At 38.4% G+C, this 26,103-nt stretch overlaps 1 protein-coding gene across 2 annotated transcripts in view; it reads left to right on the top strand.

Annotated features, from left to right (window-relative positions):
* kdsr (3-ketodihydrosphingosine reductase) overlaps positions 1-25,739 on the top strand; it is a 40,887-nt gene extending 15,148 nt beyond the window's left edge. The window contains exons 6-10 of one of the 2 annotated variants that reach the window (XM_078539071.1): positions 50-241; positions 2,010-2,093; positions 3,244-3,327; positions 6,269-6,370; positions 17,665-25,739. In XM_078539071.1, coding sequence (XP_078395197.1) covers positions 50-241; positions 2,010-2,093; positions 3,244-3,327; positions 6,269-6,370; positions 17,665-17,784 — 582 coding nt within the window. In that variant the 3' untranslated portion in view covers positions 17,785-25,739. Of the gene's footprint in view, positions 1-49; positions 242-2,009; positions 2,094-3,243; positions 3,328-6,268; positions 6,371-6,531; positions 6,881-17,664 lie in introns of those variants that run through there. The other variant, XM_078539072.1, reaches the window with a different exon arrangement.
* Positions 25,740-26,103: the final 364 nt, after the last annotated feature.

Raw genomic sequence — 26,103 nt, 5'->3', positions numbered from 1 at the left:
TTAAATGGCTGAGTATTGTTTTGATTAGTATTAATTATCATTCTCCTAGAGGTTAATGGAGATCAATTATCTGGGTAGCGTATATCCTACTCGGGCAGTCATTCACACCATGAAGGAAAGGAGAATGGGAAGGATAGTGTTTGTGTCCTCCCAGGCAGGTCAAGTGGGGTTATTCGGTTACACAGCCTACTCGCCGTCCAAATTTGCTCTGCGTGGATTAGCTGAATCTTTGCAAATGGAGGTATGTGCATCAACTTTCTGTTTATATTACATCTTCTGACACTTTGTGTTTTCTGTCTACAGATATAACAATTTAGTGTTGACCTTTGTTTGATTTTTGATGCAGGTTAATGCTGTTACCAAAAAAAATTGTTTTAAATAGCATATATTGGTGTCCTCAATGATTCCTGGACTATGTTTCCAGCCTTTTCCTAGGCTATGTTTCTGAATACAGAAAATCTTCCATTTTGGGCCTGCTTTTATTAAATTAATCTCAGTGACTACTCTCACTGGAATTGGAATGGGGAAGGGGGGTGAGGGTGTGGACAGCGCAAGTTTGGAAACGGCACTGCAGACCATTCTTTGCCTACAGCAGCTAGCAAAATAGTGACTTTGACAAGGTGATAGAGCAGGTTTGTTGCTGCTTCCTTTGAGCTGGGAAATGGTGAGAGGAGAAAAGAAGGCCTTGAATGGAGCAAAACTAAAACCCATCTTGGATGGACACGTTAATTTTTTAAGTCACGGTTGATAAGTAAGATTCTGTTCACACACATGCATGCATGTTACATGGGGTTGCGCTCCATTGAAAACTAAGTAAACATTTCCTGTTGAAATTCCACATTTGCCTGTTGTTTCCCTATTATGCTAGTAGATAGCACTCCAACAGGAAGGTCGCAGACAAATGAGAATGAGACGCACCGTATTTTCCGAAGGTGTATGCAAAGCCACTGGATGTTTTTAAAAGAAACTCTTTATACAATGCCATGTAGGTACTAAAGCATTTTGATATTTCATAAGTTTTAGAATTTAATTCTCATTCTCTATTCATAAACTTAACACATTCAAGTATAGTTAATTTTCAATTGATTAGCTCAATTTAATAACTATCACTTATTTTGCATTAAATTTTAACTTTTTATTCTGATTAGCTTAAATATAGTTGCACAATATTACATTCGCATGCACTATATCTCCATATCACAAATTTGGAAATGAGCCATTGAATGAGCCTGAAAACACTGTCAACACCCTTGTCATACTCTAATCATGCAATTCGCCAGAAATCAGTGGCCCTAATAATGCATTGTCTGTTGCATGGGGTAAAACAGAATATTATTCAGTTTATTGTGAATATATCTTGGGAGATTTGTACATTTTTAAAAATACAATATTAACAGTGTCACTTGTGGCGGAGTAGTGAATGACAGACTGCTACTTAAGGATTTCTGCTTAAATCTGCACCTGCACTGAACCCTGAAGTTGCAGTCAGGTTCAGGGGAGTGATGATGGCAAATGCTGACAGTTCACAGCCAAACCTTATGCAAATTCCAAGTAATTAATTCTTCATCCATTGCCTTGTCATGAGAATGAAGTAGGCGTTGGATTAAATTCAGAGTAGGGGATGAGAAATAGTTGTTCCTGTGCACAAACTCTCAGCACTTGCCTACTAATCTGTAGTGATTGATCGGGAACAGCAACTCTGATTTTCATTTCCCCTCTCTTAGCTTGGTGAACTGAGGCCAGTTGTAAGGGTCAATCCAAAACAAGCTGATGGATAGAAGATTCTATATTTGACTGATGTCAAGGGCCTTAAGTTGGGAATGTTAGTCTATAGCTTTATCAAAATGTAATTTTTTTCTCCAGGGTGTAAATGGTGGGAATGAGGAGAATACAACATAATTCACTATCATAATATTTCCATAGCTCTGATGCTCATTAAAGAGTTTGATGCCAAGCTTGTCAGATTTGATTGCATTTCATAAATATCTTAAACTTATTTATGTTTCCAGGTGAAGCCATACAATATCTACATTACAGTTGCTTATCCTCCTGACACAGATACACCTGGCTTTCAAGAAGAGAATAAAGGCAAGGTAAGCGTAGGTTATTTTTTTAAAGATACTGTCTTTTTAATATAAAGTCAGTGGGTGAAGTGATGGGGGGCTTGATGCATTTCCTCTGTCCTCTTCTCGATCATTCCTCCACTATATGTGCTTAAGAAAACAGATGACCTGTTTCCTAAATTTTCCCAATGTAGCCCTGTAAGGAAGTGTATGGGAACAGCTTTGGATTCTTCAGTTTTCCTTTTATATACTTTGAAAATGAAAATAAGATATTTACAAATTTTTAACATTTTCCATAGGAGATTTTAGTAACATTCCCATTGTACAATATTGTGGAAAGTGCAGGTGTAAGAAGGATTCAAAAAGAACCATCAGAGGACATGCATGATTTCTTAATGCTAAAGGAGGTTGCTTATCTTACACAGATTCCAAATACTGATGCACCATATACTATACAAACTTCGTTTATTTACTTTTTTTTTGAGGGCATATCAAGACTTGAGTTAAATGTTCATTTGTTGAAGAAGTAGTGATGTCTTTTAAAACAGTCCCCTAACTGGAATCTAGTTACTTTGCAAATGTTTTATTCCAACCCAAGCTTGACTTCTTAGTCAAGTGCAAACCTCAGTAAGATTACCTCGTAATAATAAGTCATGCTGGGTTTGTAATGCCAACTATCCACTGCTGCAATATTTTCTCGCAACAATCTATGTACACTAGTCTTGTATTTGATGGTAAGTATTTACAGTATGTTTTAATGAGATTGTGTCATTCAGCAGAGCCTGTCTCGGGTACTACCTATATATAATGGATACTTAAAGAACTGAATCAACTAAATTGAATGTTGAGATTTCCAGTTTGTACATTTAAAAAAAAATCCCAATGTGGCCCTTTAGTGGTTGTTTTGTTCAGTAAACCCTACAAACAAATCCTAAACTGAGATCATTGTCAAAGAAAGCTGACCCTAATTGGAAAATTTGCTTAAAAACAAAGTCACAGCTATAGAAATTGTGAAGAGGAGAAAAAAAATATTAATTAGCATCAGGATGATAGAAACCATTTGATATCAGACCAGGATGTTGTCTGGCATATTAATTTACCAAAAAACATTAATTATGTATTTTTCTGTACTTTCTTACTTCAAAATCAGCATGTAAATTGGAAATATTTTGTTTTGTAGCCTTTGGAGACCAAATTGATCTCTGAAACATCAGGACTATGTCAGCCAGACCAAGTGGCAAAAATCATTGTAAAAGATGCAGTGGTAAGTATTATTGAAAGGATCTCAATTAATTTAAGGGGCTTGTAAATTTTAGCCATAGTTTCTCCACATTCCCTTTTTTAAACTTTGTCTTAGAAGATGCTGAGAGGAGGCCAAGAATCATGCCAAGTAGGGGAACTAAGATTCTAGATTTTGGTAAGGCTGATTTCGGTGCAATGAGACAGATTATCTACCATAAACTGGGCAAATCTGTTAGTGTAAAATGACACAAGATCTGTGGGAGGTGTTCAAAAAGGAACGTGGTGCCTCCCAAGGGAAAAAATAATCCGTTGGAGAAACAAGATAAAAGTAAAAGAAAAGCGCATGCAATTGTAAATTAAAAATAGATCCTGGTGAATAGGAGAGATAAAAGGACAGTAAAGGGTGACAAAAATTAGTAAGAGGTACAGGAAGTGATTTTTAAAAAAAATCTTTCAAGGAGTAGCAACATCAATGCAAGATATTTACAATTATATTAGGAATAAGAAAGTAGTCCGGAGCAATGTAAACCCCTTGAACTGGTGCTAATATTGCCAATAAAACAAGGAAATAGTGGACATGTTAAGTAATTATTCCGTATTTACAGTAGAAAAAGATGATGGCATGCTGGACATCTCAAGGAAGCTAATATTGGATCAGACAGGGGCACAAAAATATCAGTAAATAAGAAAATAATGCCACTAAAAAGTGACAGATCTTCAGAATTAGAGGTTTTCCATCCCAGGTTTCAAAGGAAGTAGGCGAGAACATTCCAAATGCCCTAACTATAATCTTCCAAAGCTCTCTCGATTTGAGCACCATTCCTATAGATTGGGAAATTTTGCATGTCACGCTGCTATTTAAGAAAAAATGAGGGGGGGAAGCCAGGGAATTATAGATCAGTTAACCCAACATCTGTTGTCAGGAAATTACTAGAATGTAAAATTAAGGATAGAGTGACTGAACACCTTAAATTTTCAGTTGATCAAAGAGAGCTAGCATGGTTTTGTAAAGGGTAGGCCATACCTGATGGAATGTTTTAAAGAGTTGATTAAAATAGTGGACAGGGGAATATCAATGCAGATTATTTATATGGACTTCCAGAAGACATTTGATAAAATTCCTCACAAGACACTGTTAGCTGAAACTCTTTCGAGTTATCAACAGTCACAGATTGCAACTCTTTCGAGTACAATCACAGTTCTTGGTTTCCGGGAGTGGGACATGAACCCACAACCCTCTGATTCAAAGGCGAGGGTGCTATGAACTGAGCCACAGCTGAAGTTGAAGCTCCTGGAATTGAAGGCAAATTAATTGCCTATTTAGGAAATTGGCTGAGTGGCAGGAAACAGAATAAGGATAATCGGCAGGTACTCGGTTGACAGGATGTGACTAGTGGTGTCCTGCAAGGATCAGTTTTCAGGCCTTAGCCATTCACAGTAGTTATTAACAACTTGAATATGTGGCTTTCTATCCCATCTTTTAAGATTGCCAATGGAATAAATCGGTGACATTTGTATGCAAGGTAGATGTAAGCATAAAATTACAGAGATATTGATAGATTAATAATTATTATAAGCAACAAAGCACCAGCCACACACAGACAGACACACATTGACACAGATCCTACTACAATACCAATTTAAAAATAATTTCCAATGACATTATAAACATTAATATCTCTTCATGACATTATGCAGAGAGATTATGCATCAAGGGTTGTATTTAGAAAGTTAAGGGGTGATTTGTTCAATACTTTTGAAATATTAAGAACAACTAGTGTAAATAGAAACTACTTAATTGGTTAGGGAGTCTAGCACTAGGGGCCATAACCTAAAGGTTAGAGCCAGACATTTTGGAAATGAAATTTGAGAACACTACACGCAAAGCATGGTGGAGATTTAGAACTCTCTTTCGTAATTGGCAATTGATAATAGTTCAGTTGTTAATTTTAAATCTGGAACTTATGTCTCAGTCCCTGGACTCAGTTAGAATGTTGTTATTGTCTGAGGCCTAAGTCAAGGCTACCCGTCCGCCGCCTTCTAAGAACTGATGTAACATGAGGAATTAGTGCTGTAATACAACAGCTTCATCAGCTTGTACTTCATAATGTTTGAAAAGACTCTGATTTTTGTATTTGTTATGGTACTAGAGTAGCACCCTGACGGTTGCTCTTCCAGTGTCTGGGCAGATTCCAAAATAGAATTCAATAAATCTGTTAATTTGTGCTTGCTTTGGAAACAATTAGCATGAAAATGACTAGACTGTTTAATAAACCATTTGGATTTTTACATATATTTTAGGGAATGGAAACCCTACCTAGCCTGGCACAGCTCCAGTCCAACAATACATCGTTGCATTTTACGGCTCTTTGAAATGATTTAACATGCCACTTTAACCATAGAAACAATTGTTACATGAGAGGAATTACCACCCTCTACTGGGGTTAAGGGCAATGAATATGATCTTTCTGGTGTTCTCATTTCCTAAGAACAAAAAAAATTGATTTTATATCTGAAAACTCTGGGGTAGGAAGGCATGGTTGAGTGATTCAGTAATGTATTGTGTAATGAAACTGTGTTCAACACTGGTAAAATTATTACAAAAAGACCTTTTCCTAAATAATAGGAAATGTCCCAAGGCACGTCACAGGACAAAGTTTAATGGAATTCTCTCTAATTGTCTTCTCAAGTCCCCCTCCCCCTATTTGTAACTAGGACATATCAATCCTAATTTTGGGTTATTTAAAGATGCCATTTGATAGCCAGTGATACATTTCTAAAACTTGTTCTGCACATTTCAGAATCATGTTCAAAACATTGCAACTGTATTGCTTGGTCGTATAAGTATTGAAATTTAATAGTTGTGATTGTACTGAGTATAATTATTTTATTGTAGAAAAGATGCCTATCACTAATTAAGATTGTAAACCTCCCTTTTCCCTCTTGCCTCTCTCCTGAACTAGCAAGGGAACTTTAACAGCTCTGTTGGTTCTGATGGTTATATGCTATCAGCACTCACCTGTGGTATGTCTCCTGTCACGACTATTACAGAGGGTCTTCAGCAGGTATGTGCATAGTTGTGAATATACTTTTCTATCTCAACATTTTTAAGAATTGGTGGTGAGTGAAGTGCTTGCTTTTATTTTCTTACATTTTTTTAAATAGCCATATTTTGAAAATGTTACTAATCTGTTTTTACTTTTTTTTGCTCCAAAATTGATCATAGGTACAATCTTGAGCAATTTTCCTGAAATCTTGTTTTTGTATGTCTCGATTTAGTTTCTTGTATATCTTTCAACTGTATACAGAAATCGTCTGTAGTTTGTTCCTTTGTCTTCCTCTCTAGTAAAGCATCAAAAGGCAAGTTAAGTAACTTAGACTTACAGATTAATTTAACTCTGGTATCTCAAATGGCTAGCAACCAAATTCCATTTAAGCATGGTAAAATGTCAATTTGTCTTATTATCTGCACTCCACACCGCTGCCTTTCATGACGCCATCACTCTTTTGTAATTTCACTGCATCTTGCCTGAACCTCCTCTCGACTGTCCTGGTCCTGGATAGCAGTAGATTATTAATGCTTATGTTACTCTTCTCACTATTTCAATACCTTGTTTAGACTATTTAAAGCAGTCTATTTAAAAGAAACTTTTTGTCATAAAGTTTTATTTTTCTAATTTTCCTTAGTTTAAATGAAACTTATTGCAAAACGAAGACTACCAAAAAAAAGCTTTCGCACACTTATTTACTAACTTTGCCCACTTACCCACTTCTCTCTTAGTGCATATGGTCTAATAAAGCACAATGTCACTTTTATTCTATTAGGGTCACTTTTATCAATATTTTGCTGTAATACCATCAGATTAATTTACACAACAATAAGAACAGCTTGCATTTATAGAGCACATTTTTAGCATAGAGTCCCAAGTGCTTCAATTTGCCAAAATTCCTTTTTTAAAGTATTCCTTATAGGAGTGAGGTCAGGGCAGCTTGGGGCAAAATCATGAAGGGCAATATTCCTATATGCTTAAAAACAAGAGCAAGCAATGTACTCGGACTTCTGGAAATCTGAAATGAAAACAGAAAATTCTGAAAATACTCAGGTCTAACAGTATCTGTGGAGAGAGAGAAACATTCAGGTGAGTGACCCTTCATTAAGAACATAAGAAATTTGTTTTGATGTCTCTGGTAACTACACATATAAAAGAGGCAATACCAGATCAATCCTAAGATAAAAGCAAAATACTGCGGATGATGGAAATCTGAAATAAAAACAGAAATCGATAGAAAAACTCAGCAAGTCTGGCAGCATCTATGGAGAGAGAAACAGAACTAACGTTTCGAGTCCATATGACTCTGAAGACTCAAAACGTTAGATTTGTTTCTCTCTCCACAGATGCTGCCAGGCCTGTTGAGTTTTTCTACCATTTTCTTTTTTTATTCTACGTCAATCCTGTTGTCCCTACTGAAACACAACTATAGCAACCAGTGCTGCATAGAATACAAAGGTAATGTTGAGCCATGTACTCCCATAGGATTATCATTGATGCTAATTGCTGGATATCTTTTTCTTGAGCCCCTCACCTGCTCTGTTGGCATTGATGCAGTGGCAAAGGAAAATTGAGAACTGCCTAATACTGATGCTACTGACTGTTCTTGTAAAATATTAATTCCTGCAGACCCATATCTGTTACCCTTGCAAAGGAAGGGTTGCAGTACTAAGGAATTTTCTTTAGTTTGTGGCATCAGTGGGTGTGCTATTAACCTTAGTGATGATCAATATATGCTGCTGAGCTGCCTTCTGAAGGCAAAGTGACCAGCATCTGGGACAATAGCGAGGGTGCTGAAGAGATTTACCAGAATGGTTTCACGGGTGAGGGATTTTAGTTACAAGGTTACATTGGAAAAGCTGGGCTGTTATCCTTGGAGCAAAGGAGATTGAGAGGAGATTTGATAGAAGGATACAAGGTGATGACAGGTTTGGATAAGGTAGACAAGGGAAAACTGTTTCCATTAGCTGACAGTACAATGACTAGGGGACACACTTTTAAGGTTTTGGGCAAGAGATGCAGGGGCAATATAAGGAGGAATTTTTTGACACAGCAAGTGGTAATGACCTGGAACCAAGAGGGTGGTGGAAGTGGAATCAAAGATTTTAAAAGGAAATTGGATGGGCACTTGAGGGTAATAAATCTAGGAGGATGCAGGATTGTGTGGAGATGTGGGATTGACTAGTTTGCTCTGCGGAGAGACGGCATGGACTCGACGGGCGGAATGCCCTCCTGTGCTGTAAATGACTGATATTTTGCTTCTACCTCTGGTATGCAACCTGGTCCCTCGAGACTGTTCCACCATTCATATAATCATTGTCTGATCTTGGATCTTAACTCCTGACCATTTCCCATATCCCAGTCTAAAAACCTGTCTATCTAGGCTTGAATAACCCAACAATTAAGCATCCACAGCCCTCTGGAATAGAGGATTCCAAAGATCCACAATTGAGTGAAGGAATTTCTCATCATTTCAGTCCTAAATGATCGACATTCTATCCTGAATCTGTAAGCCATTGTCCTATACTTTCCAGCTAGGGAAAACAGCCCCTCAGCATCTACCCAGTCAAGCCCTCTCAGAATCTTTATTTCCTGGAGTGATATCATTGAAAAGTATGAGGCTTACTGTACTCTTCATAGGAAAACCCGCTCAATCCAGGAATTATACTGGTGAACTTTCTCTGCACCCCTCCAAGGCAAGTATATCCTTCTTTAGATAAGGTGACCAAAGCCCGACATAGTATTCCAGGTGCGATCTTGATGACTCCCTTACTCTTGTACTCCATCCCTTTGCCATAAAGGCCGACATGTGATCTGCCTGCCTGCCTGCATACTGACTTCCTTCTATAAGGACAGCCAAATCTTTCTGGACACCAACATTTAAAAGTTTCTCACTATGTAAAAAATGTTCTGATTTTTCTGTTCCTACCAAAGCAAATAGCCTAATTTCCCCACATTATACTCCATCTGCCATCTTATTGCCCAATCACTTAACCTGTCTTTCCTGTCTTTATCTGTTTGCAAATTCTTTGTGTCCTCTTCATTACTCACTAACCCACCTTCCTTGGTATCATTGGCAAAATTGGATATATTGCTCTGTCTCTTTCATCTAAATCATTATTATGTACTCTAAATAGCTGAGGCCCCAACACTGATCCTTGTGGCACCCCATTAATCACAGCTGCCAACAAGAAAATGCTCAGTTTATCCCTTTTTCTCTGCTTTTTGTCTGTTGACTCAATCCTCTATCCATGCTAATGTATTACTCCCAATGGACAATGACTAATTCCTTAACAATCCCATGAACCCTATCTTGTGTAATCACCTTTTATGTGGCACCTTGCTGAATGCCTTTTAGACCCCTGGCAATGGGGTTGACTCTTAAATGCCCTCTGAACAAGGGCAATTAGGGATGGGCAATAAATGCTGGCCTATCGAGTGACACCCACATCCCATGAACAAATATTTAAAAAATCCAAATATCCTAAGGTTATCTACCTTGCTAGTTACATCCTCACAAACCTCCAACAGATTGCAAATACAATTTACCTTTCATAGAACTGTTAATTCTGCCTAATTGTATGATTTTATAACAAGTACCCAGTTAACACACCTTATGAATAGATTCCAGCATTTTCCCCACAGCTTCAGGATACAGTGGCGATCCATTTAGGACTGAAATGAGGAATTCCTTCACTCAGAGTTGTGGATCTTTGACTCTCAGGCTAACTAGCTTGTAATTCCTTGTTTTCTCTTTCCCTCTTTTCTTCAATAGCAGTGTCACATTTTCTTCTTTCCGATCCGCTGGGACTGTTGTAAAATCCAGGGAATTTTGGGAGATCACAACTAATGCATCCATTAGCTCTTCAGTCAACTCTTTTAGAACTCTAGGATATAGGTCATCGGGTCAGTGAATTTGTCAGCTTTTATCGTATTAGCGTCTCAAATACTTTTTCTCTACTGATAATCACTTTAAGTTACTCATTCAATCATAAGCCCCTTTGTTCCTTACTGGTTTGCTTTGAGTTGTTTACTGTGAAGATAATGCAAAATACTTAATGTCTCTGCCATTTCCTTATTCCCCATTATAACTTATCCTGCCTAGGCCTCTGAGGAACCAATGTTTACTTTTAATACTCTCTTCCTTTTTAAATACAGTACTTCTTAAAGCTCTTACAATCCGTCTATATTTCTTGCAAGCTTTTAAAAGATTTGCTAGAGGTATTCAAAATTATGAAGGTTCTGGTAGGGTAGATAGGGAAAGAACTGTTCCCACTGGTGGAAGGGTCAAGAAACAAAGGACACCGATTTAAGGTAACTGGCAAAAAAAGCAACAACGACGTAAGGGAAAAACTTTTTTTCACAGCAAGTGGTTAGGATTGGAAATGCACTGCCAGAGTGCGGTAGAGACAGATTCAAATGTGGCTTTCAAAAGAGAATTGGGTCATTATCTGAAGAGGAAAAATTTGTAGGGCTATGACACAAAGGTGGGGGAGAGGCCCAAGGTAAATTGCTCTTGCAGAGAGCCGGCACAGACAGGGATGGGCCGGATGGCTGTCTTCTGTGCTGTAACAATTCAGATTCTATGCTTCTCTAATTGTTTTCCCTTTATCAGTTTATGGAAGATGTTTGCTGGTTTCTAGAAAGCTTGCAGTGCTCAGGCTTACTACACTATTCTTTGTACATTATAAGTCTCATCTTTTAATCTAATACTATCCAACTTCTTTTGTCAACCACGATGAATTTTTCTCATTAAGTTTTTGTTTCTTAATGTATTTTCATTGAGAATTTTGAATTATTTCTTTCAATATTTTTCACTTGATCTACTATCATTTCTTCAAATCTATTTTCCCAGTCAACCTTAACGAATACACCCCTCATACCTATGTAATTAGCTTCACTTACGTTTAAGACACTAAATGTATCACACTTAAACTTGAAATTTATCACACTACCTCGTAGGATGTTGGCTGTGAGATTACTGATTCATCCTATCACATTACACAAAATCTAAATAGCCTCGTCCTTGGTTGATTCTATGCCATGTTGTTCTAGGAAATTCTCTCAAATGCACTTGCAGCACAGTTGATTTCAATCCCATGTGGAACAAGTTTTTGTGTAGGTTCTGACTTGTAAGAGATTACTTGAGTTCTTGTTTTCTGCATCTGGGAGCTAGTGGGGATGCAAATTCCTGCAATAAGGGAGACTTCATAATCATTGTTTTGAAATCCAAGTGACCTTGTGCTTCATGTTTCAAAACTTGAGGGAACCATGAATTTTGGTAGCAGAGAACAGAACTAACTCCCTTAGCCATGCCCGAAACCTATTCAATCTTTTGGTCATTGCTTTGGATTCATTTTGTCTAGTATGACAAGAGTTTGAGGATCTGCTTTGGAGATTCCACCTTGGGTAACAAAACCCCAAGTATTAATTCAGTACTTTGTATATGGGTGGGGTGATGGATAGTCTGCTGCAATTGGCCTTGCTGCCCTTGGATTGGTAAAGGAAAAATAAGCTGTGTTCCTACTCGTGATTACTATCCACCAATCTTTTCTGGAAGTGTGCATTGTGTGAAGACAGGTTTGGACTCTCTCTGGCAGAAAAACCTCTCCATATTTTTTGTCCAGGCTTACCATATGAATGAGACCACTGCTTTAATATATTAGAAGTTGATCTATGGACCCTTACCTTGACAGAAAAATGTACCAAGGGCAGTATTCTCTTCTATGTAGACTTCTATTTGTGGAACATTGGCTAATAGCCCTGTTTACAGCCAAACTTGGCCCATTATGTCTCTAAATGCAGCTATTTATCAAGTTGAGCAGGTGTTTTGAGGCTACTGCTCAGAATTAGAATCCTGTTCCTACAATGAAGGTCCCAAATGAGCTCCCACGATAAGTTGAAACGTAGTCTAGTAATTGAAATTTGTAGAGCGATTACAATCACTAATTACCATCTGGCTGGCAGAAAACTCAAGTGATCTAAAAGTAATTCTACAAAGTTGTCTTTGATTTATTAGGCTAATGTTAAAATCTAGATCAAGAGCTTGTAGCACTTCTCATACTAATTATTGTTGTTTAGGTCTGTCAACAGTTTGGGAGATCTATCCCAGCTGCAGGTAGGTGTTTCATGTTTGAGCTTCTTCCACCTGAGTTATTAGACTCTGTATTATCTTGGGGAAGAAAGATGGAGTACCTGTTACATCAACATTATACAACAGGGGGAGGCGGTGACATAGTGGTAATGTCACGGGACTAGTAATCCAGAGGCCCAGATTAAAAGACGGGATACAGGCTTGAATACCACCGTGGCAGCTGGTGGAATTCACATTCAATTGATATATCTGGAATTAAAAGCTAGTCTCAGTAATGTGTCATTTATACCCATCTGATTCACTATTGCCATCTTTACCTGGTCCAGTAGGCCCACAGCAATGTGGTTAACTTTTAAATGCCCTCTGAAATGGCCACTCGGTTGTATCAAACCACTACAAAGTCAAAAAGAAATGAAACAGGGTGGACCACCTGGCATCAACCTAGGCACTGGAAACAATAGTAGCAAGCCCAGCCCTATTGACCCTGCAAAGTTATCCTTGCTGACATTGGGGGCTTGTGCCCAAATTGGGAGATCTGTCCCACAGACTAGGCAAGCAACATACTCACCGAGTCATACTTACAGGCAAATGTCCCAGACACCACCACTATATCCCTGGCTACGATGTTCAGACCTACCAGAGGTGGTGGCACAGTAGTATACAGTCAGGAGGCAGTTACCCTAGGAGTCCTCAACATTGACTCCAGACCCCATAAACTCTCATGACATCAGGTCAAACATGGACAAGGACAGCTCCTGCTGATTAGCACCTACCACGACTGCCCCCCCCATTCCACACCCCCTCACTAATGAATCAGTACTCCATGTTGAACACCACTTTGAAGAAGCACTAAGGGTGGCTAGGACACGAATGTACTCTGAGTGGGGGACTTCAATGTCATCACCAAGAGTGGCTTAGTAGCACCACTACTGACCGAGCTGGCGATGTCCTGAAGGACGTAGCTGCTAGACTGGGTCTTCGGCAGGTGAAGGAACCAACAAGAGGGGGAAATACCTACTTGACCGCGTTCTCACCAATCTACCTGTCGCAGAAGCATCTGCCCATGACAGTATTGATAGGAGTGACCACTGCACAGTCCTTACAGAGACAAAGCCCAGTCTTCAAAACTAAGATACCCTCCATGGTGTGTGACATTACCACCGTGCTTCGAACAGATCTAGCAACTCAAAACTGAACATCCATGAGGCGCTGTGGGCCATCAGCAGAATTGTATTCAACCACAATCTATAACCTCGGCCTGGTGCATACCCCACTCTACCATTACAGTAAAGCTGGGGGATCAACCCTGGTTCAATGAAGAGTGCATGAGGGCATGCCAGGAGCAGCACCAGGGATACCTAAAAATGAGGTGTCAACCTGGTGAAGCTACAACACACGGCTACTTGCAGGCCAAACACGGAAGCAGCATGTGATAGAGCCAAGCTATCCCACAACCAACGAATTGGTTCTAAGCTCTGCAGGCCTGCCACATCCTGTCGGGAATGGTGATGGACAGTTTATCAATGAACTGGTGGAGGAGGCTCCACAAACATTCCCATCCTCAATGATGGGAGAGCCCATCAATGCAAAAAAACAAATCTGAAGCATTTGCAACCATCTTCAGCCAGAAGTGCTGAGTGGATGATCCATCTCTGCCTCCTCCTGAGGTCCCCAGCATTGCATGTCAGTCCTCAACCAATTCGATGCACTCCAAATGATATCAAGAAATGGCTGAAGGCACTGGATACTGCAATGGCAATGGGCCCTGACAACATTCCAGCAATAGTACTGAAGACTTAAGCTCCAGAACTAGTTGAGACCCTAGCCAAGCTACAACATTGATATCTGTCCAGGTATGCCCTGTCCCCACAAATCAGGAAAAGTCCAACCCGGCCAATTACTGCCCCATTGCTCTATTCTCGATCATCCACAAGGGTGATAGAAGGGGTCGTTGACTGTTATCAAGTGGCATTTACACAGCAATAACCTGTTCATTGCTCGGTTTGAGTTTTGCCAGGGGCACACGGCTCATGACCTCATTACAGTCTTGGTCCAAACATGGTTAAAGGAGCTGAACTCGAGGTGAAGTGAGAGTGACTGACCTTAATCAAGGTAGCATTTGACTGAATGTGGCATCGAGGAGCCGTAGCAAAACTGGAGTCGATGGGAATCGGGGGAAAGCTCTCCACTGGTTGGAGTCATACCAAGCATAAAGGAGGATGGTTGTGGTTTTGAGGTCAATCATCTCAGTCCCTGGACATCGTTGCAGGAGCCCCTAAGGGTAGTGTCTTAGACCCAACCATCTTCAACTGCTTCATCAATGACCTTCCTTCCATCATAAGAGCAAAAGTGGGGATGGTCGCTGATGATTCCATAATGCTCAGTACCATTCACGACTCATCAGATAAAGAAGCAGTCCTTGTTCATATGCAGCAAGACCTGGGCAACATTCAAGCTTGGGCTGATGTGTGGCACAAATTTTACTTGCCACATAAGTGCCAGGCAATGACCATCTCCAACAAGAGAAAACCTAACTATTTTCCCATGGCATTCAGTGGCATTACCATTGCTGAAAGCCCCACTATCAACATCCTGGGGGTTAGCATTGATCAGAAACTTTACTGGACCAGCCATATAAACACTGGCTACAAGAACAGTTCAGAGGCTGGGAATTCTGCAGCGACTAACTCTCGACTTCCTAAAACCTGTGCACCATCTACAAGGCACAAGTCAGGAGTGTGATGGTACACTTGCCTGGATGAGTGCAGCTCCAACAACACTTGAAGCTCAATGCAATGCAGGACCAAGTAGCCCACCTGATTGACACCCCATCCACCACCTTAAACATTCACTCCCTCCACTACTGACGCAAAGTGGCAGCAGTATGTAGCATCTACAAGATGCACTACTGCAACTCACCATGGCTCCTTTGACAGCACCTTGCACACCTGTGACCTCTACCACCTAGAAGGACAAGGGCAGCAGATGCTTGGGAACGGCGCCACTTGCAAGTTCCCCTCTAAGCCAAAGAGCATCCTGACTTGGAACCATATCGCCGTTCCTTCAGTGTTATTGGGTCAAAATCCTGGAACTTCCTGTCAGCACTATGGGTATACCTACATCACATGGACAGCAGCGGTTCAAGAAGGTGGCTCACCACCACTTAATTGCAATTAGGGATGGGCAATAAATGCTGGCGTAGCCAGCGACGCCCACACCGTGTGAACAAATTTTAAAACGCATTTAAATTTAAGTGTCCTCCACTCAACATGTTCCTCAGCTACCATACCTTTGTCTCTGTTGAAGATATTTTATTGTTTATTGTAATCTGCTTTATTTTTGAAAGAAGGGTGAGCAACTGATGGCAGCACATTTTGAAGCCATTTTAAAGTGGTACAGGAAGATTGTAAGGGCAGTCATGGATCAAAATGTTTTAAAGTGACTTTTTTTAATCATCTGTGTGAACTAACATGTAAGTAGATATCTGTTTCCTTGGCTGGAGTCAGGATGCATTCATTTTGAGGCAAACCACCATGTCTATATCGTTTGAAGACATTGTCAGATGATGTGTACGAGGCCAATGACCCCAAATATTAGTGATCCCTTCAGATGGCCATTAACAGAAGTAGAAAGCAATTTAGTGAAACATTGCCACTAGTGTAATTATGGAGCCTATGATTTTGTGGGCGTATAAAGAATTGCCAAGGTTTCAAAGATGATTCCTGTTGCACAGTTTTGTTATTGTAGAGACAGTGAATGATGAGGTCTGGCTACACTCAGTGACCTCGAGATTGAGTCAGATGATGTCCCTGCCAAAGCACATGACAACCTGGAAGAGCCACCAGGCACTAATTGACATCAAGTTTAACTTGGTGCCTGAGCTGCTGTAAATCCAAATATGCACGATGCAATACTCCCATTAACTACAAATATAATCATTTGTTGTACCTCAATTACCATGAATACCAAAACTTCAGTCTCCTGCATTGAAAGTAAACTTCCTGGACAAAGTTTATATTAATTCCAAGCAACTTGTTTCCCCATAGCAATATTTATATGTACCATTTTCATGTAGACATTTTTGCAATGGTTCTTCCCATTGGTGGTGGTGAGGGGTGTGTATCTTGAACCTAATTTAGTGCTCCTTCCAGATACTTCCCCAGTGGGAGGGGTAAGTGAGCTGGCTACTGATGTTTTTTTTTAGTCCTAATAATGGCTTTATTTAATTTGAAATATTATTCATTCATTTACAATAGAATGCTGGTCCAACATAGGGTAGAATTCAGCCATTACATCCAATCAGGCTTCTTCGGCCAATAACCTTGCCAATGTAAAGCCACATCCCATTTTCTGTGGCCACAAGTGTGCTCCTCGGCATCCTTTACAGTTATTTGTTTGTAACTCCCAGCCTTAAAGGATGTCACAAGAGCCTTGACGCTTTCAACAGCCACTGGAATTTCTCCAGCAGTTGGAGAAGTCAGCTTCATCCGAGCTGACAGAAGGTAGCCATACATGGTTTAGAGTAATTAGTAGCAGCCAGGGTGAGCTTGGGGCTGCCGGTCACTACTTTCTGCACCAACTGCTGTGCTGCCTTCACCATCTTCACAATGTTGATGTCCATGTCTTGGGGTGGAGCTGCCATGTGATCCAATTATAACACAAAGACCTAAGCAATAGCAGGAATAGACCATACGCACCCGCTTTGCCATTCAGTAAGATTGTGGTTAAACTTCTATATCAATTCCACTTTTCCAACCTAACTCCATATCCCTTGATTCTCTTGGTGTCCAAAAATCTATCGATCTCAGTTTTGAGAAATACTCATTGAGCATCCGTCGTAGCATTGTTCTGCTTCACTTAATCACCAACTTGAATCTAACTCCAGCTCTTAATCTGTATGCTGGAAAATTAACCTTGGCTAATTTAGGTGGTAATATGACCCTTTTACATTTTTTTCTTCTCTAGTTTGAATAGCTTTGAATGTTTGGATTAATAATCTTTCTGGGGAGCAGAGTCTTTTAGTAAGCAATTGAAGAGCACTGATAGTCAAATAAATGCACAGGTAATGCTATGGGCCATTCAGTGTCATTTAACTTCAGTCGTGACTCTATTTGAGGGGAGGAAATGGAACTCTTCTCGTATTGCCATGTAAAATTTTAACCAACCATTCCGTTTCTTTCAGCATTGACTTAATGATGGATGTTTTTTTTTCTAGGTTGTTACCATGGGCCTTTTCCGCACAATTGCTCTGTTTTACTTGGGAAGCTTCGACAGCATTGTACGCCGCTGTATGATGCAGCAAGAAAAGTGTATAGGCTTGGAAAAGAAGGATTAACCTCAGTTTGATTTTGGAGGCTGAGGATCAGACTTTGAAAGATGAATGTTTGAAGGAAATGTTTCAATGAACAATTACTTTATTCCTTGCCCCTTCACTCCTGGTCTCAGTGGCATCAGGTCATCCTTTGGGTTGGAGTGGGGGTCAGCTGGGTGGTAGAAAGAGAAGACCACAAAATGGGAGTTAATGGTATATTAGCAGTACAACTCTGATGCCTTGAATGGAAATTGCAATGTAATTTATAACCAGCATTGATTGGCAGGGGTGCATGTGAAAGGTTACAAATCATAAAAGCATCTATTTTTTTTAAATGTACTGTGCTGACACTATTTTTGTAATTGGTCAACTTTTCCCTTCCCCCAACTAAATTAAGTTAGAAAGTTCTGCTTTTGGTTTATGTCCACCCATTTACTTTTGGTGATTCATTAGAATTGGCAAAGGGAATGTTATTTTAACTTTTTTTTGGTCTTGTAACTTGTTTATCTAGCTTTGATTGGCTGTGCCACCGTTTAAAATTGAATTCTATTGTATGTTTTAAAGTCCTAAAGGGTATGTGTTGTGTAACAGAGGTGACCATATGTTCGGTGGGATAGTTGCTAATCATTCAGATGCGACCCCCAATATTGTATTTGGTGAACACCTTCATAAAAACCCAATTTTTAAAAGTCTTTACTAGGTTCATGACCCTTTGATACTAACTGGGAAACATTTTCCATTTCAATTCATTAGAGTTTGCAGTTAAAATTCTGAGTAATTCTTTAAATTGAGGTACGTAAACCATTGAATAAAATACTTTCTATTGCAGTTACTGTTTTTCTGTGAAGTAGCTAAACTATACCACAGTGTAGCATGATGCACCACTTAATTTGTAGTGTTTTCTTTTTAAACTTGTTTGGATTTAAGCATTGACCAATGATAATTTCTGCAGCCTCATAATCTAATATTCCCAGTTTGAAGCCTTTTCTGTATAAATCTATAATCTGTTTCTGTAGAACTCTTGTTAACCCACTTAAAAACTAGTTGGAAAAATGGATAATGCCATAATTTATGCATTGAAAGAATTACATTTACATAGCACTTTTCACAACCTCTGGACATCTCAAAGCTCTTTACAGCCAATTAGGCACTTTTAAAGTATAGTGACTGTTGTAATGTAGGGAAATGCAGCAGAAAATTTGTGCACAGCAAGATCCCACAAACATTAATGTGATAAATTACCAGGTAATCTGTTAACAATGTTGGTTGAGGGCAATGTGCCCTTTTTTTGTAGTGTGGGCAATTTGTTTAAATGTGCAGCCTCTTTAATTTGTTTTGTGCAGCTATGCACGTGAGGTAAATCAGTTGCGCAACTTAGAGTAAACATAGCTGGGGGATAAATAATGGCCAGGATATCAGGAAGAGCTACCCTGCTCTTCAAATGATGCTGACAGACCTTTTGCATCTACTGGAGATGGTTCATGGGGCCTTGGCTTCATGCCTCATCTGAAAGATGGCACCTCCAACAGTATAGTAGTACTGCACTTGAGTGTCAGCCTAGATTTGTATGCAAGTCTTTATTGTAGGAACTCTCAACCTTCTGACTTGGTGAGGTGCGAATGCTACCTCTGAACAAAGGCTGATACCATTATTGAACTTTAAGCTTCACTAAGGTGATTAATAAAGAGAAGATATATCTTGGAATGTTTAGAACTTTTTTTAAAAAAAACTACAAGATGTAACCTTATTTATTTGAAAGTTGAGTTTAGGTAGTCTCATTTGATCTGTGCCACTTAATAAACCTTTTTTCAGTTTATACACTGTGGCCATACCCATGGGTGCAATGCACTACAATCTATGACCTGGTTCTGGAATCATAACAAACATAAATTAAAGAACTTGAATTTATATGATGCTTTTCATGACCTGACATAAGTTTTCAGACTGGAGTTCAAGTGATCACAGGGCAGTCCCTGAGATTATCAAAAAGTTTATCGGTTGACTATCAAATGTTACTTCTGTTCCTATAATTTTTAAAAATTTTACACAATTTTCCTTTACATAGGAGGCATTAGGACAGAGGGCTTAGAAGAGTGTTAATTATTTGTAGAGGCTCCACATGTTTCAACGCCACTGCTCCATAATATATCTTGGATTTCTATAGCAGAACCCTGTTTCAGCTTTTAATTCTTATTATCTGGTAATTGGTGAGGTGTATTTGTTGTTAAATTGATCAGAAATGAGTAGGAGCTTTGTCAGCGTGACCATAATACTGTTAATGGACTCTACCTTGTCCTAAAACAAAACCTTTTTACTGAATGTTCTTTCCAGTACTCTATCACTCCAATGTTAAAATGCTGGAGTAATGACTTGATTGCACCAAAATTTGCATTTTTCTTGTTATACAACCAGGCAATAATGGTTCATTTTACCATCCTATTTTTCACGACCTACCTATTTAGTGCACAATTTAACTCTAGGATTATAGATGGGTGTGAGAAAAGAGGTAAAAACAGGAAATATTATGGAAGGTTGCCAGTGTTATTTTAGAATGCTATATTTTTCTTTTAGGTATTGAGCAAAAGAGAATACAGGGTATATTATTTTTCTGGCAATGTAATATTCCTGAAATGCACACTTTTTTATACTGTGCTGCCTTGTCCTCTACCTCTTGTCTAAAAAAGGGGGGAAAAAAACACTAATAGCTAAACATTTAAAATTAGCTCTGCTGCTCTCAGGTTATATACCTGCCACCTTTGGAATTTGATTCACTGTAAACTATGCATGGTTGACTGCTAATGCTTAAAATCCAATATTATAAACATGTTCATGAACTTTATTTTCTTCAACTGTAGCTAAATACAAGTGACAAAATTAAATGGGATGTGGACCCATTAGAAAGCCCTGAGGGAATACAGTCAATATTAGAATCAAGCCAAATACTTTCAATAATTTGCTTGAAAAATATTCTATTTTTAAAAGTTGTCTTTTTGATAACAGATGTTGATAAATATTCTCTCTGCTGCGGTTATATTTTCTGGGGTAATAGTGGCTTGTTTTACATTTTTGATAAAGCGTACAAGTTGGTATTCGATGCTGTATCACAACACTTGATATGTCGCCTGGTTCAGTACACAATGGTCTGGATAATTATTTTGACTGATTCCACCATTTCATCTGGAGCTAAGATTTCATTTATTGTCTAACTTTAGTTTAGAAATGTGTATATACTTCAATTTTAGATAGGTATGATGTATTCACAGAAACCTCTTAAAATGACCTTATATAGATAGTAATGGAAGGTTCCCCTTTGCAATTTTCTTTCAGTTCTAATACTTTGCCCTAGGCATTCCTTGGACCACAGCTCTTGGCATTTAATTGAGAGTTGCTTAGCTAATTGATCTCTAGTTCTGCCAGGAATACAGTATTTTTTTTTGTATCCAGCAAGCCTGTTATTTTGAGGCATGTGAGATATTTTCCCCTCTATTAGACTATATATCTTTAGGGAATAAACTATAATTAGTGGGCAAAGTTTGCCTAAGCCATGATTGTTAACTCCTGTCTGTCAGCTGCATGCGCTTGACATTTTACAAAGGACAGTGGTTTTAAAGCTGTTGGAAATTCTAGATGAATACTGACTACAGCACAGAAACCAACCAATTCACCTATTAAGTTTATGCTAATGTCTTTCTCCACATGAAGTACCTAATCTAATTGTACTTCTGCTTGCTCCACATCCCTGTTGTTAAACCTCCTTTTTCAAGCAAATAATTAATTTGTAAAAAAATATTTTTATGAACTTGCTTCAAACAATAGGTTGTGGCTAAAAATTCCACATTCTAACTGCCCATTTATTATTATTTTAAAATGTGCCTTTTTTGCTGTCTTTCCGGGCAGTAGAAACAGTCACTACCTTCTAATCCTTAATCTTGTCAATCCGGTCGCCTCTTAATTTTCTCAACTCTGAGGTGGGTGGGGAGCAATTTATGAAATCTCTCTCTTCATTCCCTAACTGCTTTATCATGATAATATATTAGTACATCTTCTTTGCAACTTTTTCCATTACTTCTATCTCCTTATAATCTGGCACTGAAAACTTTATATCATAGATATCAGAGATATAATAAAATCTTGGACAGGATTTTAGTAGAAATAAAGATGAGGCTAACAGTAAGACAAGAGGAAAATAATGTGGATGCTGGAAATCTGATATAAACCAGAAAATGCTGGAAAAACTCAGCAGGTCTGGCAGCATCTGTGGAAAGAGAATGCTTCGAGTCTATGACTCTGTCCGTATGACTCTCCACAGATGGAGAGCTCTTCCCCACCACAAGTTGCTGACCGATTTGCACATTGGTAATTGCATAATGTCATTCACATTGCTATTTTCAGCAAACTCTTGGCCATTTATGTGCTCAAGCTCTACCCTGTGGACAGTTATGATCCCCGTTGAGACCGATAACTTTAAAAAAAAAAATTAGAACTTCCAGTTAATAGCTGAAAGAATGATACGTCAAGATTTCACATTTTAAGATGTTTACTGTAACAACAGACTAAAAGCGCTATTGAAAATAAACTTAGACTTTATCACAGAACAGAATACCCTCCCCCTTCTTATTTTTAGCCCTACCGAGAAACCAGAATTCATAGGTATACTTTGCACTGTCCTTTTACTTAGTTGTTCAATTTTCCCAGAATCAATCCAAAGTGATTCTTGGCTCCCAAGGGTTTTATTCCTGTTTTTTTCTTTCTCAGCCTGGTAATTTGCAATCTTCGACACTCTTTCACAGTGAGGTTTCTTCCCAGAGAATCTCCCACTAGCCCAAGTGAGGTGATACTTCCAGCCTCGTTTTAGTTCCAACAAATTTCAATCCAAGTGTGAACTTCCACCCGTATTCCTGCATGGCGAACCATAGAGACTTTATGGCCCTCTATCTGCTCCCTCTCTCCTGCAACTAGGCAGACTCCAAATACTAATATTTGGTGATATTCTCGGAAAGCCTGCAACGTGATCTTTACAATGAATACTCTGCATTCTTCCCCATGGCAGTGTGACTCACGTGGGCCTTGTGTATCTAGGTAGAAATGCTGATTAGCTATCCTTGAGATGACTTTCACCTTGAAACTAAATGGACAGTTTAAAATACAACTATTTACAACCCAACATTCTTGACCTTTTCTGGGATATTGGGGACTCTCAATCTCCACTGTTAACACAGGTTGCTGTCATTTTCTTTAAACATAAATACTTTGCATCATCTTCCCAGTAAAACAATCTAAGCTTTCCTTTAATCTCTGAAGGTGTGGACTGCAGGTTGGGGAATAATTCCATAATTATTGTCACTTCAATCATTATTCATGTATACAATTTCAAGTATTCCACATTTTAGCATTTTTCTGTTTGCACCAAATTTTGTATTACACCAGTGCTTTACTTTTGTATTTTGAAGAGAAAAATATATAGAGCCAAAGCAAAGTAAAATCCTCACATTGTAAAACCAGTGGATGAAACATTAGATGAAAGATGCCAGGAAGTGGAGATTTGAGGAAAGCCAAACTGGAGAATTGTGGATAAGAGTTTGAATTGATGTATTTTATTGAATTAATCCAAAAACTGAAAGATCTGGTTGTGTGCCTTGGTGGTCTGTTTTCCTCAACAGACATCCAACGATATTTCCATTGTGAGATCAGGACAGTTTTCCCTTCCATAACCAGGAGTGGTGAAGCCAATTGTTACTCTGGCATTTCCTCTTTTAACTGTCATTTTAAATTTCCTCTTTGCCTCTCTCCATCACTTTTAAGGGCCTAACTTAAAACCCATCTTTTTGACCACGCTTTTTAACCCCCTCCTAATAACCCATTTATACCTAATTACACCCCCAGAAACACACTGGAATGTTGTACCTTTAATACAGTAATTTTTAAATGCATGCAGCTCTGAATGTGTAAGGCACCCATTTATATCATTAACCAGAAAAAGTACATGGAAAGTTCTGCTTTGCTTGCTGTGATATTGGATATGTAAATCAAGAATTTCAACATCTAAATTTGTTTCATTCCCATTAACTCAAATTATGTGCCAGTCTTTTATTTAAAAATGAACTGCATCAAATGTATGTTAACTGAATCAATTGTTCGTTGTTGTCCATGGAAGATCATAAACTTCAGAGTGTCTGTTTCTATTGATTGCATTATAGATATTGCAAGATTGAAAATTTTACAGAAATACTCTGTAATAATGCTAAGGCCGCGTCTCAGGCTTTTTTTCAGTAACCATTCCTAACCATGCCTAAGATTACTAAGCGAATTAATGATGACTAAAATTTTCCCTCTATACTGTACTATGGTTACAATCTCTGTTATTCACCCTAATGGAACTTGGGGCAATTTGTTTTCAGTTTTATCAAAGTCTTATTCTAGGAATTTGAATACATTTCAGCAAATTATATTCTAGATCAGCAACTGAAAGATGCATTTCAGAATTAGTTACTTGCCAGTATGCTTTGTTTCCTTTCTCTCTCCTCTCCATTTTTTTTATAACGATATAAAACTGCTGAGATGGAGGCAGAGTTTAAGATTCCAGTATGTAGTTTTGAAGTTACACATTTACTCTATAGCTAGAATGAAAAACGTATCAAACCATGCACCTGAAAATATACTAAAACTTACTGTGATTCACTTGTGTAAATTTTTTGTTAGTGTTCTTACTGAAAAATAAAACGACCTTTCTTTTTTAGAAAAAAAAACTATCCAATTTAGAGCGTAACCCCCAGCCATGTAGCTAAGTCCTGGCTTGATGAAGTAATGTTGTGCCTACCTATAAAAATGTATTCAGGTTTACTTGCACACACGTTCATTTCCTTGAGGAGAGATGTGGAAGAAGGGGAATAGAATATTAAAATTTGCTTGATTTGTAGGCTAATCAAAATGCTGCAAAAGAGAAATAAGAGGGGAGATAACCTTTCTGAAAAAAAACCTTTTGTACTTGGTGATACAAACCTAATGGTGCAGAATTCACACTGGGTTTCATGCATTACAAAGCTAGGGACCCAATTTTTGTTGGTGCCCTGTCTTAACCTTGTTATTTCCTCCTGATTCTTTAGATTACTGAGTCATGACAGGTGATTGGTTTTAAAGACTTTCTTTTATGTTGTTCTTGAGGCTGCCCATTTACCAGATGTGATGGTGCACCACACTAATTTTGACTAAGTTTTCCTCCTTCAGAGGCTCTGGTGATGAATCTCCAAATATACGTGCCTATGATTTGGAATCACATTGAAGGAGGAATGAAGAGGGAGGACCTGTTATTTAATCCCTTTGCCGCACGGCATTCATGTGCTAACACGTGGTTAAACCCAATTTGGCTTTCGATTTACTTGTTTTAGTGCATTTTTAATGTAAAATGACAGGTTTGGTGGTTAATATTCCTATGATAAACACTCGGCAAATCGTAGCTTCTATCGGCAAGTGGAAGTAACTGGCAGTTGCCTTGAAATATTTTTATATTTTAAGAGACTGAATTGTTGCTGTTATTGTTATCAATTTCAAATATTTAATGCTTCTATTCTTTGTTTTGATGAGAAAGTAAATAAAATATTGAGTGTTCACCGTATAGCAACTATGCCATTTTATCTCCGTATTTAAACTCATTGCTGTTTGCATAATTCGGAATCGTCGTCTTAAATGTAATTTAATTTTTTTTTACTGTCCCTGAATAATACTGACTGTTTAGAAGCATAAGAGTCCTTAAGCCATACTAATGATTTGTGGTGTTTGTAGCCATTAAATCTGGAAAATGTTTTTTTTAAACAAAGTAGATTAGGACGACAGTAAAATGGGAAAGGCTAATTGACATTCTATGGTTGGATTAGGTTAGTGTCTGTTAAACTTGCTGTTTCATCCTACAATAGCGCGTGCACTGGATACTGTTCTTGTTTTTTAACTTTCTTTCACCTGTTCAATAAATCTGTCTTATTCTTTATAGAGTTGTGGTCTAATAAAATGTTAAAATCTTTGGTAGCATCCGATTTCATCTTTGAGCGCCAATTTTCATAATGCAACAAATCGATTTTCACCACCTTTTTAGACTGGGCATTCCAAATCGCAACTCTTTGTGTTTAAAAATAAATGGTGCTCATCTTGCCTCTGGTTCATTTGCCAGTCACCTTAAATCTGTATTCTCTCTTATTTATCCATTCTGCAGAGCACAGTTTTTCCTTATTTACTCTATCCTCAGGTTTTCATGAATCCCCTCAAATTATGCATTTATATATTACCATTGCCTTGTCATTTGTAGTCTTGGTTGTGGTCTGATAAAGTGTGTTTTCCCATTTACTATTAGTA

The sequence above is a fragment of the Cetorhinus maximus genome, chromosome 3 (assembly GCF_964194155.1).
Source record: "Cetorhinus maximus chromosome 3, sCetMax3.hap1.1, whole genome shotgun sequence".
NCBI classification, from domain to species: Eukaryota; Metazoa; Chordata; class Chondrichthyes; order Lamniformes; family Cetorhinidae; genus Cetorhinus; species Cetorhinus maximus.
The sequence above is the reverse complement of the archived record's forward strand: the minus strand, read 5'-3'. Positions and strand labels throughout refer to the sequence as shown.